The sequence below is a fragment of the Notechis scutatus genome, chromosome 9 (genome assembly GCF_049901735.1).
Source record: "Notechis scutatus isolate UNSWTSFEM ecotype Mainland chromosome 9, rNotScu1.2, whole genome shotgun sequence".
NCBI classification, from domain to species: Eukaryota; Metazoa; Chordata; class Lepidosauria; order Squamata; family Elapidae; genus Notechis; species Notechis scutatus.
The window spans coordinates 20034152-20052442 of record NC_142017.1 but is presented as its reverse complement, the minus strand read 5'-3'; the positions used below and the strand labels follow the sequence as shown (position 1 = coordinate 20052442).

The 18291-nt window shown below is 42.8% G+C and overlaps 1 protein-coding gene across 5 annotated transcripts in view; it reads left to right on the top strand.

Moving 5' to 3' along the window:
• Window positions 1–18291, top strand: part of LOC113420285 (adhesion G protein-coupled receptor G1-like) — a 79804-nt gene that overhangs the window by 42404 nt on the left and 19109 nt on the right. For all 5 annotated transcript variants that reach the window (XM_026680129.2, XM_087971713.1, XM_087971715.1 and 2 more), the window contains exons 2-7: window positions 2052–2233; window positions 7289–7711; window positions 10244–10382; window positions 13965–14109; window positions 15089–15217; window positions 16679–16801. In XM_026680129.2, the coding sequence (XP_026535914.2) occupies window positions 2194–2233; window positions 7289–7711; window positions 10244–10382; window positions 13965–14109; window positions 15089–15217; window positions 16679–16801 (999 nt within the window). In that variant the 5' untranslated portion in view covers window positions 2052–2193. The remainder of the gene's footprint in view (window positions 1–2051; window positions 2234–7288; window positions 7712–10243; window positions 10383–13964; window positions 14110–15088; window positions 15218–16678; window positions 16802–18291) is intronic.

The following is an 18291-nucleotide window of genomic DNA, read 5'->3' as shown; positions in this document are numbered from 1 at the left end:
GCCTAAGGCGGAACTAGAATTGTCCGTCTCCTGTTTTCTAGCCTTATGCCTCGACTATTACACTATTCCTGCTTCTCTGCACAGAAAATAGAATTGTGTATCAGGATGAACACCAAGACAGATGGGGGGGAAAATGGAGTGCAACTCCTCACTTTGGGGCTGGAAAATCCTTTTTTGTTGTTTCTTTTTCCCCATCCAAAACAAATGAAACCCAGTTTGCCTATGACTTCTGTCTGGCGTGCTGTCTTTGTCCTGGTTCATTTCAGATTTTAATTGTCTCCAAATTGAGCTGCTTTAGTAAGGATTCCGTTGCACTTAGTGGAAACCTTCCTCGTCTCGCTGGGGAAGGAGAGAAAGATGAATAACAATGCCTGGAAACGGTTCCTTTGTCTGTTTCTGCTTAAACTGCGCAGCTTCATTTGGACCAGGGTGGTCATTCTGTGCACGACTGACTCAGGCCCCAAATGGGGAAACCGTTTTTTGTTTTTGGCGTTGGAGTTCTTAAAAAGAAACCTGTGGTTTGCATTAACCCTCTTGCCACACATCAGAGGCTGGGTACTGAAGATTTCATGTTGCTTGTTTCCTTGCCTTAAAAAAATAAAATAAAATACAGGGGCGTCTCCAGCTCATTTTGATGCAAGAATTCTGGTGCAGATTTTATGCAGGTTTATATGCAAAGAGAGCCCCTTACTTCTTGGGGAGGGGGGGACTGAGCCTTGGTTCTGACCCTTTTTTGCCAACATTTCAATGGTGATGCCATGGAGAGAAGGAGAAACACTGGTGGATTGGGCTGGGCTGCTGGCTACAATTTAGTCTGTGCTGCATCAGCTAACAGCAGCTAAACAGCCTTATTTGGAAGTGGTCTGGAATATATTATTTTGTTTTGAAACGAGCTTTGAATTTTAATCCAGAAAAAAGAAAAAGAAAAAAGAAGAGAAAATGTCAGGCGCCAAAGACCAGGTCCACGCATGAAGGTTCAATTATTAGACTGATTTATTGCTAAAGCCTATGGAACAGGAATCTTCTCCACTAACGGTGAAAACCTGGTTAAGATAAGGGCCAATGGCACTCAAGGGGTGCTGGACTTAGTTTGCTTGTGACTACGTAAAGATGCTGGGCTGATTCCCCCTTTTCCTTCCAACCCCAAGTTTGCCAGCTCTTCTCCTTACGGAAAAACAAAAGTTATGAACTGAAGTTTGTGAAATGTAATCTTACCTGCTCAAGTTCTGGGCTACAATAAAATATAAAGATACAGGTGGTCCTTGACTCCCAACTGGTCTGTTAGCAACGTTTCTGCAGAAAAAACAATTGCTACCAACCTGCCTTCCATCGAGGACCTGTATATTGCACGAGTCAAAAAGGGGGCTGTGAAAATACTTACAGATCCCTCACATCCTGGACATAAACTGTTTCAACTCATACCCTCAAAATGATGCTATAGAGCACTGCGCAGCAGAACAACTAGACACAAGGACAGTTTTTTCCCGAATGCCATCACTCTGCTAAACAAATATGTAATTCCCTCAACACTGTCCAACTATTTACAAAGTCTGCACTACTATTACTGTTAATCTTCTCATCATTCCTTATCACCCATCCCCTCCCACTTGTGACTGTAGGACTGTAACTTTGTCGCTTGTATCCTTATGATTTATATTGACTGTTTCCTAGTATGATTTGATGGCTTATTTGTACCCTATGACTATTATTAAGTGTTGTACCTTAAGATTCTTGACTCTTGATGAATGTATCTTTTCTTTTTATGTACACTGAGAGCATTTGCACCAAAGACAAATTCCTTGCATGTCTGATCACACTTGGCCAAGAAAGAATTCTTTTCTAATTCTATTCAAAATTACGAACGAGCCAAAAAAGAAAGTTACGACCCAGATTGGAAGCTCTGATGGTTCCCCCCTATGATCACGTGACCACCTTGTGGGCACTCAGCAACACAGGTCATTTATGACCATTTGTAGCATCCCATGGGTGACCCAATTAAAAGCCATGAAAATAATTGACAAGATCTTCCATTTTCAACCATTCTTTTGCAGAAACGCTGTGATGGGATTTTAATTCCAGGATTGCAGATGCTCCCAGAAGGCCCACATTTTCAAGAAGAGCGTCTTGTAGAAGATCACAGTTGCCACGTTAAGCCTCTGCTAGATCCTTCAACCCAAGACCAGATCTCCCAGGATGCTCTTCTACCTTCTTTCTGCCTTTTTCCAACTCCAAGGTAACATAAACACTTAATTTTATTTTCTCCATTCATGGAGAATGGGAATCTCTTACCTCATCTCTTCTATGGTGAATTTATCATGATATACACCCCTCTTTTCACACCTGGTAACTCCCAGTTTCTTTGGACTACAAGTCCCATCATGTATGGTTAATGCTTTTGCAGGTGATGGGTGAAGGAATAGAGTTAATAGTGGGAAAATATCTGTAAGAGATGACTAGGCTAAGCTTGAGGGAGGGGTCATACACATCATCAGTCTGGAGTCCCTTCATGCCCCAAAGAGTCCAACCCTCCTTGAATTCTGTTGATTCTTCTCTACCACCAATTTGCTTTGACTGTTAGCAGTTCAGATTCTTGTAGAATGTGTTAGGATTGCAATTAACCTGTATTATTTTGAACCACCTCGGTCCCTTACAATACCTTTGCTATTAATCTATAGTGTTAGAAGCTCCTGTAAGATTGCAGAGGGGAACAACAAGAATAATTAGTGGACTGGAGGCTAAAACATACCAAGAACAGTTACAGGAATTGGGTATGTCTGGTCTAATGGAAGGTACTGGGAAGGTACTCAAAGCATGTGCTAACCAGCTCGCAGGTGTGTTTACAAATATTTTTAACCTTTCTCTTACACAAGCCATTGTTCCATCTTGTCTCAAAACTTCCATTATTATTCCAGTTCCCCAAAAGCCCTCTCCTGAAACTTTAAATGACTATAGACCAGTAGCTCTCACACCCATTATTATGAAGTGTTTAGAAAGACTGGTCTTAAAATATATACAGGATTGCCTCCCATCAAACCTTGACCCATACCAGTTTGCCTGTCGGAATAACAGATCCACAGAGGATGCTATTGCCATGGCTCTCCACGTTGCACTGAACCATCTGGAGCATAGTGGGAGCTATGTAAGGATGCTTTTTGTTGATTACAGCTCGGCTTTTAATACCATCATTCCAGATATACTGATTAAGAAGTTGCTAGAAATGGGCCTCTACTCTCACATCTGCTGTTGGATAAAGGACTTTCTTACTAACAGACCCCAAACTGTTAGGATTGGCAACTATTTTTCCTCCACTCTTGCTCTCAGCACTGGCTCTCCACAGGGTTGTGTGCTGAGCCCCCTTTTGTATTCACTCTTCACCTACGACTGCACTCCCTCTTGTCCCACTAACTCTATAATAAAATTTGCAGACGACACCACGTTGGTGGGACTCATACGAGGAGAAGACGAGACGGCCTATAGGTCAGAGGTCCTCAAACTGGTCTTGTGGTACAAGAGTCATAACCTTGCTCTGAACATCAAAAAGACCAAAGAATTGATTATAGACTTCAGAAGATGCAAAGCAGAGCCTCTCCCACTATATATCAATGGAGACTGTGTGGAAAGAGTTCATAGTTTTAAATTTCTAGGAACTCATATTTCTGACCTTACATGGTCAGTCCACACTATGGCCACTGCAAAGAAGGCCCAACAGCACCTGCACTTTCTGAGGCTGCTGAAAAAGAGTGGTCTGGGTGAGAAGTTGCTGGTTACTTTTTACCGTTCTACCATCGAGAGCATTTTGGCATACTGTGTAACGGTGTGGTATGCTGGATGCTCTGTAGTAGATAAGAAGATGCTCCAGAGAGTTATAAACACAGCACAAAAAATTATCAGTTGCTCTCTTTCTTCTTTGGAAGAGATTGCGAAGACCAGACTCCTCTCTAGAGCACTAAAAATCTCCATAGACCGTTTTCATCCTGGACATTCATATTTCGAATTGTTGCCGTCAGGGAGATGTTATAGGTGTCTTAAAATGAGGACTAATAGACTGAGAAACAGTTTCTTTTCCAAGGCAATAATTGTCTTGAATCAAACAATGCATATGTGATTTAGCCCTAAGTATATAGTGGCATTTTTAAACTATCTAACTTACTATATGTTTTAGATAGGTTTTAGACTAGGTTTTTAATTATTATTTTAATTATTTTAATTTTTAAATACTCTGTAGTGTGATTGTGATGTGGTGTTTGGGACACTGTGCTGGAGTAGCTTTCAAATTTCATTGTACTGTGTTTCTCACAAAATAAGGCCGGGCCTTATTTATTTTTGTCCCCCCCAAAAACGGCTAGGCCGTCTCTTTGGGGGTGACTTAATTTCCTCCCCCACCTAGAGCGGCCCATACGCAAATACCTCGCCACGAGGCTGCTTCTATCGGCCGACGAAAGCTCCCCAAAGGCAGAGTCCCCAGCTGCTTCAGGGCGTGGTGTGGCTGCCCATGTCTACTCGCCTTTAGACAGTCTCTTTTGGGTGATGGAAGCTCCCCAAGTGCAGTCACTAGCCACTTCGATCGGTCAGTAGAAGCGGCCTCAGGGTGAGCGCGCACACACACTCCCCTCACCGCGAGGCCACTTCTATTGGCCGGCGAAAGCTCCCTTGAAGGCAGAGTCCCCAGCCGCTTCAGGGCGTGGTGTGGCTGCCCATGTCCCCTCGCCTTTAGGCAGTCTCTTTTGGGCGATGGGAGCTCCCCAAGTGCAGTCACCAGCTACTTGGATCAGCCGGTAGAAGTGGCCTCAAGGCAGCGCGCACACACACTCCCCTCGCCACGAGGGTGCTTCTATCGGCCGATCGAAGTGCCTGGTGACTGCACTTGGGGAGCTTCCATCGCCCAAAAGAGACTGCCTAAAGGCGAGGGGACATGGGCAGCCACGCCACGTCCTGAAGTGGCTGGGGACTCTGCCTTCAAGGGAGCTTTCGTCTGCCGATAGAAGCGGCCTCGCGGTGAGGGGAGTGTGTGTGTGCGCTCACCCTGAGGCCGCTTCTACCGGCCGATCGAAGTGGCTGGTGACTGCACTTGGGGAGCTTCCATTGCCTGAAAGAGACTGCCTAAAGGCGAGGGGACACGGGCAGCCACGCCATGCGCTGAAGCGGCTGGGGACTCTGCCTTCGGGGAGCTTCTATCGGCTGATGTTCTATTGGTAGATCGGGGTATTCTAGCCTAGGCTACCTGCAGGGCCCTCCTAAAGGCAAGTTTTCTCCCCACGCCCACGCCTGCCCTTCCCCCCCATTTCTCTTCACCCCGTGTAGTTCTAAAAAACGATGTGAGAAATGGTGGGGAAATGCATGGTTTAAATAGGCCTAAATTTGGGGGGTGGGGCTTAATTTCACCTCATGCCTAGAAATCATGCTGGGCCTTCCTATTGGTGGAGGCCGTATTGTTGGAGAAACACGGTATTTGTAGAATGTAATGACAATAAAGGTATTCTATTCTATTCTATTCTATTCTATTCTATTCTATTCTATTCATTCTATTCATTATTCCATTCCATTCCATTCTATTCTATTTCTTCTGTATTCTATTCTATTCTATTCTATTCTATTCTATTCTATTCTATCTTATCTATTCATTCCATTCCATTCCATTCCATTCCATTCCATATTCTATTCTATTCTATTCTATTCTATTCTATTCTATTCTATTCTATTCTATTCTATTCTATTCTATTCTGTATTCCATTCCATTCCATATTCCATTCTATTCTATTCATCTTCTTCATTCTTTCTTCATTCTATTCTTTCTATTCATTCTATTCATTCATTCTTCCATTCATTCATTCTATTTCTTCTGTATTCCATTCCATTCCATTCTATTCTATTCCATTCCATTCCATTCCATTCCATTCCATTCCATTCTATTCTATTCTATTCTATTCTATTCTATTCTATTCTATTCTATTCTATTCTAATGAAAAAAACGTCTAGGTAAGACATGATAGCAGTGTTCCAATATTTGAGGGGCTCTTACAAAGACAAGGTAAATAGATATATTGTCTATAAATAAATAGAAGGACATGGTGGCTCAATGGCTAAGACAGTTTGGCGGTTCAAACTCCTAGCGCCGTGTAACAGAGTGAACTCCCGTTACTTGTCCCAGCTTCTGCCAACCTAGCAGTTCGATAGCATGTAAAAAAAATGCAAGTTGAAAAATAGGATCCCTTTGGTGAGAAGGGAACAGTGTTCTGTGCATCTTCAGCGTTTTGTCATGACGGCCACATGACCACAGGGACGTCTTCTGACAGCGCTGGCTCTTTGGCTTTGTAACGGAGAGGAGCACCATCCCCTAGAGGTGGAAACGATTAGCACGGATGTGCAAGGGGAACCTTTAACCTTTACTTACAAAGACAAGTGGGTCAAACTATTTTCCAAACCACCAAAAGGCAAGATGAGAAACAACGGATGGAAACTAAGCAAGGAGAAAAGCAAACTAGAACTAGGGAGAGATTTCCTAACAGTGAGAACAATCAACCGGTGGAATTATTGTCTTCAGAAGTTGCGGGTGCTCCATCACTGGAAGCTTTCAAAAAGAGACTGGACAATCTTCTATTTGAAATGATATTAGGCCTCCTGCTTGAGTAGGGGATTGGACTAGAAGACCTCCAAGGTCCCTTCCAATCATTGTAAGTGCATGCTGGTTGCCAAACACCCTGAATTTGACTCTTTGACCGTGGGGATGCTAGACTACCCTGTTTCTCCAACAATACGGCCTCCCCAATAGGAAGTCCCAGCATGTTTTATAGGCATGAAATGAAATTAAGCGCCTCCCCCAAATTAAGGCCTATATTAAAACATGTGAAATGGGGGGAATGGTGGGGGCTTGCCATTAGGAAGTACTTTTGTTGCACACCTGGATATGGTGCCTGCGTTGACCCGATATGAAGTGCCCCACCAATGCCGAGGTCAACATCCAAGCCGTCGCTGCCCACCCAAAGATGCAAGGGGAAATTAAGTCACCCCGAAAAGATGACCTAGCCATTTTTCAGGGCTCAAAAAAAAATAAGACCCGGCCTTATTATATGAGAAACACGGTAGTTGTAAGTGTGAGGATCGGTGCAAATCATTTTTTTTTCAGTGCAGTTGAACTAAAGAATTGGTTGTAAGTGGAGGTCATTTTCTCTCAGTATTTTCTATGCTTCTCTGTTTTCATAGCCTTAAGTGCAAAACCTCGTAGATCTTAGGGTAGATCCCTCGGATCCTAAATCTTTTTCCTTTTCTTCTTTTTTGGGGTGCGGTCCAGGCATGCATGGGATGAGCAGCTACAAGGAGGACTTCCGCTTCTGTGCTGAGCGAAGGCAAATGGTTGAAGGCCATGTCCGTTATGAAATCCAGCAGGATGCCATCACCATCTCCAATGGCGCTGACGGACTTAATATCAGTGCCCCATTCCCGCCAGGACCTCAGCAGTCCTGGGCCTTGCCTACACTGTTGGGGACTTACCGCTTCTGTGTTTACTGGTTTCAGGAGGACCATCTGTTCAATCTTACCTATGGCATCAGTCATACTTACCAGCTGAGTAACCAAGCTAATTATTCATTCTCCTCTCTAAGTTACACCTGCCAGGGGAGCAGAGATGGGCCTGATTTACTCAACAATATCTCTTACGCCTTCAACAATGGCTCTGTCAATCACTCCCTTCCGAGCATGACGGAATGCAAGTTCGGTAAGTTGTATCAGAACGGGATGAACCCTGGGAAGGGAAAGTAACATTTGCATGCGCTGTTGAACATTACAGGGAATCCTCGACTTACAGAAGTTCGCTTAGTGACCATTGAGTTGTGGTCCGTCGGTGGCTGATGGAGCTGGCAGAAGATTTGGACAGTAGTGAGGAGGTTGGGGAGGAACCCAGGCCATTCCTGGAGGCTGAGGAAGACTCGAACGAGGGCTCTGTGTCAGAGGCAGAGGCAGTTTGGCAGTCATCAGCTGCCTTTGGACTTGGACAGTAGTAAGGCAGGGGAGCTTCTGGAACCGGTTCCCAGCCTATTCATGTGCAGAGCTGCCAAAAAGAAGGCACAATTAAGAACTCAGGGTCGACGTGGGAGTAAGGCCACAGGTGGATGATGAATGGCCCCTCCCATCAGGATTAAAAGAGAAGCAAAAGGGGAGGGGGCTTTTGCTGGAAACAACTCACTTGTTTGGTTGTCCGTTCGTTCCAGCCCCGTTAAGATTTGTCTGTATAACCCAGCCCTTCCCTGTCAGCACTGAGTGTGGAACTATTTACCGGGCAGCGTTCCAGGATTGATGAAGGTCTGAGCTAATAATTATACCTTTGCAAGACTGTTTGCCAAGCCATTGGCTGAATGTGAATGCAATAAATTCACATTCATTTAATAACAGAGGCTTTGCCGGGACTCAGAGTTGGCTTAGTGCTTTTTGGGGAAGCCTAGGACAGAACACGTTGGAACGGCACTGAAAGAAGTGACCTGTGGCCATTTTTCGCACTTATGATCATTGCAGCATCCTCATGCCCTGTGATCAAAATTGGGAACAGACTCATATTTATGACAGTTCCCATATCCCGAGGCCATGGGATCCCCTTTTGCGACCTTCCGACAAGCAATGAGGGAGCCCAACTCACTTAACAACTACATTATTAACTTAACAATGGCAGAGATTCACTTAATAAATTGGCAAGGAAGATCATAAACAACAACTGCCTCACTTAGCAACAGAAATCCAGGGCTCAGTTGTGGTCGTAAGTTGAGGGCTAGTGTTACTTGGCTGTAAAAAACTTGTATTATTTTTACAGGTTTTTAAAAAAGCCCATTTAATTTGTTGTGTGTAGATTGTGTGAACACAGCTCCCAGAGCTTGTTGCTGGCTTGTTGGATTTTTATGGCTGCCAATCTCACAGTAGCCACTCAGGCTCATAATATAAATAAAAATAATAGATTGCATAGCCTCTTGTGCCTACTATGCATCCAGAGAAGCAGATTGGAACAAATGGTCAAAACAGTAGAAAAATCTCCAACATTTGCATCGTTTATTCGGCCCTAGTCAGAGTCGGGGTTAAATATTTTATCAGACACTGCAGAATGCAATCCTGGGAATTAGAACTGTTATTAAAACAAAAACAAAAACAACCAATAGCTGTCAAGATGTTGAATTTTTTTTTTTTTAGCCAATGCCATTTCCTACCATTTCAGGAAACAAACATGGCATCAGAAAGCTTTAATTCCACTATTCTGACCAAGGCTTCCTGAGACACCAACACACACACATTAAATCCAAAACCCTTTTATTTTAGTTCAACAGCTATGAATTATCATCATTCACAGCCCGTAATGAGTCTCAACCAGTTATAATTATTCCCAGGGACATCTGCCAAAATTTTTCGGGAGAAGTCTGATAAGCACCCACCTTTATCTCCCTTGAAATGCTGCCAGCAACTAAATTGCCAATTAGCTGTACAAAGCCAAATGGAGCACAAAGTCAACATGGTGCTTCAGATTTTAAACCGACCAGAACAAACAAAGTTGCTTCCTGCAAAGGCTCATGTCCCTTTGCTCCTCCTTTATGTCTTATGGGAGGGGCCAATCATCTCCAAGCCTTACTCCTGAGTCGCCCCTTTTGTCTTAGCTGCTCTTGTCTTCTGGCAGCTCTGCACAAGTGCGCACTGGGAACAGGCTCCCTTTGTTCCTCTTCCTCACTGCTGTCAGATTCTGGAGGCTCTGGAGTCAGCACATAACTCCCAGATGGCCCTGGCCACATCTCTGTATCTGAGTCCTCCCCAAACTCCCAGACTGGCCCATGTTCTTCTCCACTGTCCAATTCTGCTGCCATCTCCACAGGCTGCCGGCGGACCACAACATCCACCTAGCAGAAACAGGAATAAGACAGCCAATTTACCACTGCCAATTTGCAATGGCCAACTTGCCACAGCTGGCTTACCATGGCCAACTCGCCATGGGATAAGTTGCCACGGGGCAAAAATTACATGAAACCGAAGACATGGTGAAATAGAATCATTAAATAAAAGATTTGCAAAAGGAAGGACACAATGAAACGCGAATGATGAAAATTAAAATAATTTCTTAATAATATTAAATAATGAAATAAAATTGTTGAATTGTCCTGCAGCAAGTTTTCTCCGGGCAAATTGGCCAAGGCGAATTATCCTATGGTGAGTTGGCTATGGTGGGTTGTCCCAGGAACAGCCAAACGGCCCTTTTATTTTACTTTGCTTTGCTCCATAGATCTTGGGAAGAGAGACCAGAAGGAAATGGTTCAAATCAGCAATGTGGAAGAAGAAATGAGACGAACAGAGTTGAAACTGAAGAGTTTAGAAACACTTCATAGCAGTGACGAGAATGGGCCTCCGGAAGATCCATTTTTGTGAGTATTTGGCAACCAATCTGCATTCCTATTCATTTGTATTAATCAAGTAAGCACTATGTATTGGCTGCAAAAAGGAGTGAGTTGGAGCAGGACGGTTGAAGGGACTCTTTGCACAAGTCTTGCACACAGGTCTAGTTGTGCAAGTGATCGGAGGTGCTCTTTGCACAAATCTTGTCTGCATCTGAGACCCGGAATCTTCCAAATTGTGTGATTAGCATTTATGGATAGCCTATCAATTCTGAAGTGAACTTGGCTGGGGCCATGTTGGAGGCTTCAGGGTTGTCACAATGCGAATAGAGGATAAGGAGGGAGAGCATAATTAGATGGAAGGAGGGGGGTTTGTAGTCAGGGGTGGGATTCTACCAGTTCACACCTATTCGCTAGAACCGGTTGTTAACATTCTAAGCAGTTCGGAGACCCAGTTGTTAGAAGAAATTACTGGGCTAATCCTGTAAGGAAGGCAGGAAGGAAACATTCTGGTGTTGCTTACAGAAACTGCCTCTCCGTTAACCCTTATTACATTCTTGGCAGGACTAGACTTCCTGTCTCTGGAACTTCTCTGGAGTTTCCCCCCCCTCCTTTGCTGGTTCTTTGCTTGTGTAGAGTGACCATTCAAAGGTACAATGGCACTGAAAAAAGTGACTTATGACCATTTTTCACACTTACGACTGTTGCAGCATCCCCACAGTCATGAGAGGCCAGGCAAGGAGATGCATGCCTCAATGTGAGTGATATTGAGTTGGCCACACCCAGCCAATAACATGACCACCAAGCCACGTCCACCCAGTCACATGACCACCAAGCCACGCCCACCAACTAAGCCATGCCCACAGATCCGGTTGTTACAAAATTTGAATCCCACCCCTGTTTGTAGTCAAAACAAAATAGTTTCCTGTGGGAACCAAGGACATTCCAACAGGTGGTTGGAGGAAGGAGGGGTGAAGTAACCGGGCAACCTGCCTGCACCTTGATTGGACAATGTGACTGATTGTTTGGGGAAAGGAGGAAACTCACTGTTAATCAGGTGAAAACTGCGGGAATTTCTAGAGTTGGTTTTCACCAGTTTGTGCCAATATGATATCTCCACTAAAACTGTTCTTTGAGGAATCTGTCTACCTCAAAATTCTGCTTTCTATGGAGTTGTTTCTTGGAACATAAACCTTGAGTTATGATCACAATTGGGAACAGAATTTCCATTGTAAGGCATTGCAATTATAAGTTAAGTCAGACCCAATTTTACAACATTTTTTTATGATGGTCATTAAGCAAATCACATTAAGAAAATTGGCTTGTTGAGCCAATCCAATTTCACAATGGCTGCGGGTTTTTTTGTCAGAAATCAGCCAAAAAGATTGCAAATTGCAATCATGTGACTTTAAGACATTGCAAGCAATTGTAAATGTGAGCCAGTTGCCTGAATTGCAATTATGTGATTGCGGGGTGTGTGTGTGTGTCTGTCTGTTGAGCAACAGTTGTAAGTGTGTGTACAAGTCCTAAGTCACTTTTTCCAAAGCTTTTTGTAACTTAGAACAGTCATTAAATGAATGGTCATAAGTTCAGGGCGACCTGTACTTAGCATTTGAAGGGTGTTGTAAATAGCATCTGGACATGTGTGTGTGGCTGTGTAGTGAGGCACAAAATGATTGTGGTGGAGGAAAAGTAAATGCAGTTCAGTACGGTTCTTGAAATCCACAGGTGTTTGTTCAAAAATAACTCTGTTTCACAAACCCAAGTCCATTAATTCCTTCAATCACCTCTTTAAAAAAAATCCAGTAAAATTAATTTGTGCCCTCTAATCTAATTCCTGAAATTGTACAAAGTGGATTTGATTGGTCCAACAACCCCAGTGGTCACATGATTGCATTTTGGGTACTTGGCAACCCAGCCTGCATTTCTGGCTATTTGCAGCATCCCGTGGTCACGTGATCATCCAGGAAAAACATTGGGTACCATGAGTTGTTTAATACCTGCAAAATTTGCTTAGCAACTACAATGTTCACTTAATGATCACCACAAAAAATAATAACAATAAAATCAGGCATTCTCAATGGTTAATGACCACCAAAACTTATGACCATATTTCCAGGCTGTTATGGTCATAAACACAGGTAGCCCTCAACTGCAGAAAAAACAATTACTACCAACCTGCCTTCCATTGAGGAACAGTATATTGCATGAGTCAAAAGGGGGCTGTGAAAATATTTATAGACCCCTCACATCCTGGACATAAACTGTTTCAACTCCTTCCCTCAAAATGGCGCTATAGAGCACTGCACTAGACACAAAAACAGTCTTTCCCCGAATGCCATCACTCTGCTAAACAAATAATTCTCTCAATACTGTCCAACTAATTTACAAAGTCTGCACTACTATTACTATTAATCTCCTCATCACTCCTTATCACCCATCCCCTCCCACTTGTGACTGTAGGACTGTAACTCTGTTGCTTGTATCCTTACGATTTATACTGACTGTTTCCTAATATGATTTGATTGCTTATTGTATCCTGCAACTATCATTAAGTGTTGTTCCTCATGATTCTTGACTCTTGATGAATGTATCTTTTCTTTTATGTACACTGAGAGCATTTGCACCGACAAATTCCTTGTGTATCCAATCACACTTGGCCAATAAAGAATTCTGTTCTGTTCTATTCTATTCTATTCTATTCTATTCTATTCTATTCTATTCTATTCTATTCTATTCTATTCTATTTCTATATTCCATTATTCTATTCTATTCTATTCTATTTCTATATTCCATTATTCTATTCTATTCTATTCTATTCTATTCTATTCTATTCTATTCTATTCTATTCTATTCTATTCTATTCTATTCTATTTCTATATTCCATTATTCTATTCTATTCTATTCTATTCTATTCTATTCTATTCTATTCTATTCTATTCTATTCTGATTCTGATTCTATATTCTATATTCTATATTCTATATTCTATATTCTATATTCTATATTCTATATTCTATTCTGACTGAATCCAAACTTTTCATTGCAAACAAGAGTTAGCTAAGTTAAGTGTTAAGTGAAAATGGTCATGAATCACTTTTTTCAGTGCCATTGTGATTTCAAATGGTCACTAAATGAATGATTGTAAGTCAAGGATTACCAGCATACCATAGCCTGTATATTGCAAAGTAAGAAGAGATATTTTATCTTATCTGATATCAAAACCAGGTTTGAAATAGGAGTCACAATGAATCAAATGCACAAATGTGGATGGATTGGAAAATTCAGAGATGGCTTGAGAGCAAATCCTTGCACCGTCTTGAGGACCAAAGAAGTTGTGATTTGCGCATTGTGTTAAATTATGGTTTGCCTGAATCACGAATGGTCGAAGTCTTGACAGCCAGATTCACACAGAAAGCTAAGCTGTGGTTTATGAATCACAAGAGCTGGGTCCATCCTTCTCGGTTAGCCCAGATATATGATGGTTTCATGGAGTGGGTGATTTTGGTCACTGATGAGTTAATAAAAACCCAAGAAGTAGTAACTGGAGATCTGTGGCATGATGTCTGGAGCAAAATATTTCCAGCTACATCCATTCCTCCCATCTTCAACAGGTTCCTGCACCAGTTGGAGTCAAAGCTGGGTGAATTGGAGTTCCAGGGAGATCAAAAGAGTTTTGAGGGGACAATAATGCATGCAAATGTCCAGAAAGTCCCACCGCAAATTCCTCAAAACCTGCCCATTGAGGTTACACTGAAGGTGAGTCGAGCATCAAAATGATGTCTGTCAAATTCCACTTTGCTCCATTTTCTCTTTTCCTGATGCATTTTTGCACTGCCTGTTTTTTGCCACCAGTTTTCAAATGAAAGAGCATGTTTGCAAGACAACCTGAATGCATTTCTGGGCTTATTTATTATTTGCCCTCTGTGCTTTGAAAACAAGTGCATTTTAAATCTCTCTCTTGCACAATAAAGACATCTAGGTGGGTTGGGGACCATTAGGAATTCTCTGCCCTAAAAATAAGGTTTCCTACTCCTCTTTGAGAAAGAGCTGTGAAAGTTGGACCATAAGAAAGGCTGAGCGCCAAAGAATTGAGGCCTTTAAATGAACTATGGTGCTGGAGAAGACTGGAGAAGATTCCTGCAAGTCCCTTGGACTGTAAGAGAAGACCAACCCTGACTGCTCTTTAAAAGGCCAGATCCTGAAGATGAAACTCAAAGACTTTGGCCACCTCATGAGAAGGAAGGACTCCCTGGAGAAGAAATAGCCTTCTGGGTTCAGTTCCAAGTGGGGAAGAAAGACACTGGGAAACATGGTGACTGCTTGGAAAGATGGTTTAATGGTGGACAGGCTTGGGAAGGTCTGCCCCACTCTGGTTGCAGTAATGACTTTCAGTGGAGGCTGGATCCAAACCCAATTACTGGCTCCAATGGATGGAATGTCTCTACGGGGCAGCATCTTGTTTCCACGTGTGGCAGGGCTGAAAGAGAAAGAACCAGGGTTAGGGTCAGGATGAGAGTTGGGAACGATTGAAGGCAATAGAAGAAGAAGAAGGGGACGACAGAGAAGGAGGGGGCTGGATGGAGTCGCAGAAGCCGTCGGCCTGAGCTTAAATGGACTCCGGAGGATGGTAGAGGACAGGAAGGCCTGGAGGAACGTGGTCCATGGGGTCACATGTTGACTTCACAACTAACAACAACTTCTCTTTTGTAAAGCTGTGCTTGTTTTCTTTCCGCAGGAGAACAGAGTCGTCCATAAGTTCAAAGTTAACCTGCCCAAAAAAGTTTTTGAGAAAACCAGAGACGGCGTCGAGAGTGGGGAGATGAAGGTTGTGGTGGTGTCGGCCACGAGTGAGACCCTCTTTCAGGTAATGATGGGGAAGACAATTTTGCCGCCCTCAACGCTGATTCCTTTGCATATTTAAAAAGCGAAGGATTTGGTGGAACTTAGGCAACAAATTTATTCCATCTGAGTGTTGTGCCAAAAGCAGCTGACGTTCGAAGCAAGTTCAGAGCAGATGTTTGAGGCTTTAAAGCTGAAGGTTCCTTCAAGTCAGTCTCAACTTTTCTGCATCAAATAGAAGTGAACAGCTGCATTAAAAGGCTACATACACGTTTCAGCCTAAAACCAGAGAAAATTTCATTTACATTGAAATAATGTGATTTACATTTCCTCGTAAAGTTTCAGAATCTGCACCCAAAACGATGATATGTTAGCAACACAGGCTGCAATCTGTTTGCTTTCGAGTTGTGCAGTATGCTTTTTTCTATGTCAGATAGAAACCTCAGATCCTTTCTGAAACGGAGCAGGTTTTTTTCACATGCATCACCAAAATTAGGTTCCTAGGAAAGTTTTTGTTGCAAAGTTAACAGCTGTGCAAGAACCCCAGTTTAAAGGAAAATGTTTAAAGAAAAATGTTTTCCTTTATTGTTTTTCACATCATATAGGAAAATTGCAAAAAGAATGAAACAAAGAGCCAAAAAAAAAAAAAGCAATAACAACAGTTACTACTGTTGCAAAGATAAAATCTCTGAGCAAGCCCACCATATCGCAGATTAGAAGAGACAACGTTTTTCAGCCTCAGTGTCAAGCAAATTTCTGCCAAAATAGCAAATTGTGGGACTTGCATAGTGCATGGGGAGAAAGTGTAGAACACAGTGCCCATGGATTGTGTCAAAGTGCATACGTGAAAAAGTCTTTGTGGAACATATCACATGCGTCCCGAATTAATGCTGAAGTGTGCAGTTGAAATCAACTGTATGTATGTATGTATGCAGGGGTGGGATTCAAATTTTTTAACAACTGGTTCTGTGGGCATGACTTAGTTGGTGGGCATGGCTTGGTGGTCATGTGACTGGCTGGGTGTGGCCAACTCAACATCACTCACATCAAGGCATGCATCTCCTCGCCTGGCCTCTCATGACTGTGGGGATGCTGCAACAGTTGTAAGTGTGAAAATGGTCATTAGTCACTTTTTTCAGTGCCATTGTAACTTTGAATGGTCACTCCACACAAGCAAAGTACCAGCAAAGGAGGGGAAAAAACCTCCAGAGACGTTCCAGAGACAGGAAGTCTAGTCCTGCCAAGAATGTAATAAGGGTTAACCAAGAGGCAGTTTCTGTAAGCAACACCAGAATGTTTCCTTCCTGCCTTCCTTACAGGATTAGGCCAGTAATTTCTTCTAACAACTGGGTCTCCGAACTGCTTAGAATGTTAACAACTGGTTCTAGCAAATAGGTGCGAACTGGTAGAATCCCACCCATGTATGTATGTATGTATGTATGTATGTATGTATGTATGTATACTTTTCAAACTTTCTTTTTGGCAGGATAATGATTCCAACTCACTCCTTGGTGGAAATGTCGTTGGCATCTCAGTGGGCAACGTGCCTGTCCATGGGTTGCCCAAAGAAGAACGGATCTCTATCACCTTTTGGCACCACCTCCTTCAGGTAGGTCTGAAATATCTTCTCCCCATCTTCCTGAGGCCTACTGGTGGGCGGAAGAGATCTCCATCAAGATTTTCAATGGGCTGCCTTGAAAGGCTGTGAATGAATCTCATGTGAAAATGAGGAAGCTCCTGAGAACTTAGTGGTAGGATAAATGCCTATGGAGATTCTCAGTCCTCCAAGTCATGGTTGTCCCAAAAGTGGTTTTTTTTCCCCCAAGAAGCAACTGGATTTTCTGGTTTTCTTTGAAAACATTTCATCATCCAAGAAGCTGAGCTGAAGAAGCTTCTTGAAGGAGAAGTGAAATGTTTTCAAAGCAAAACCAGAATGTCAGTTGCCTCTTGAAAAAAAGCACCTTTGGGACATCGTGGTAGGATAGACTAAACCAAAGTTTACTCCATGAGCTACTTATCAAGCAAGGATTGTCCGCTTCTTAATTTCTACATGGGATTGGTAGTCCAATACATTCACAAAAGGAAGTGGATGAATGTGTTCATGACATCCAGTGAATGTGTGAATTAGCCTTGCTCCTAAAGTGAATTTCTAGTGTGTCTTCAGTGGGATTCACTGATGTGAGAGGGATCTAGTTAAACTGGTATAGGGATATGAGCCAGTAGTGTGCTTCAGCTGCTTGAATGCCCCTGCAGTTCTGAGGTACATCAACAGAGAGATAGCTTAAAGATCACGAGAAGTGATAGTACTATTTTATAACGTATTAGTGAGGCCACATTTGGAATACTGCATCCAGTTTTGGTTACCATGATATGAAAAAAAGATGTTGAGACTCTAGAAAGGGTCCAGGGAAGAGCAATAAAAATGAGAAGAGGTCTGGAGGCTAAATCATCTGATGAACGGTTGAGGGAACTAGATATGGTATGTCTAACCCAAGGGTCTTCAAACTTGACAGCTTTAAGACTTGTAGACTTCAACTCCCAGAATTCGTGAGCTAACATGACTGGAAGAGGAATTCTAGGAGTTGAAGTCCACAAGTCTTAAAGCTGTCAAGTTTGAAGGCCCCTGGTCTAACCTATCGAAGAGAAGAATTAGGAGGGACATGACAGTCATCGTCCAGTACTTGAAGAGCTATCCCAGGACCAGAGGATAGGACAAGAAGTAATGGATGGAAGCTTATTAAAGAGAGATCCAATGTAGAAGTAAGGAGAAACTTCCTAACAGTGAGAACAATTTATCAATGAAACAGCTGGCCTCCTGAAGTTGTGGATGCTCCAAACTGGAGGTTTTTTTTTTTAAAAAAAAGATTGGACAGCCATTTGTCTGGGATGGTATAGGGTCTCCTGCTCAAGCAAAGGGTTGGACTAGAAGATCTCCAAGGCCCCTTTCAGCCTTATGATTCTATGATTGAATACAAAGCGTTCAGTTCAGAAACACGAAGACAGAAATTTGTTTTCCTGACTACGGGTGGAGCTGCTTGATGATTAAACAATCCCTGGCCTCCAGCCCAGAAATCATAGAGATCATTTCTTACACAATGG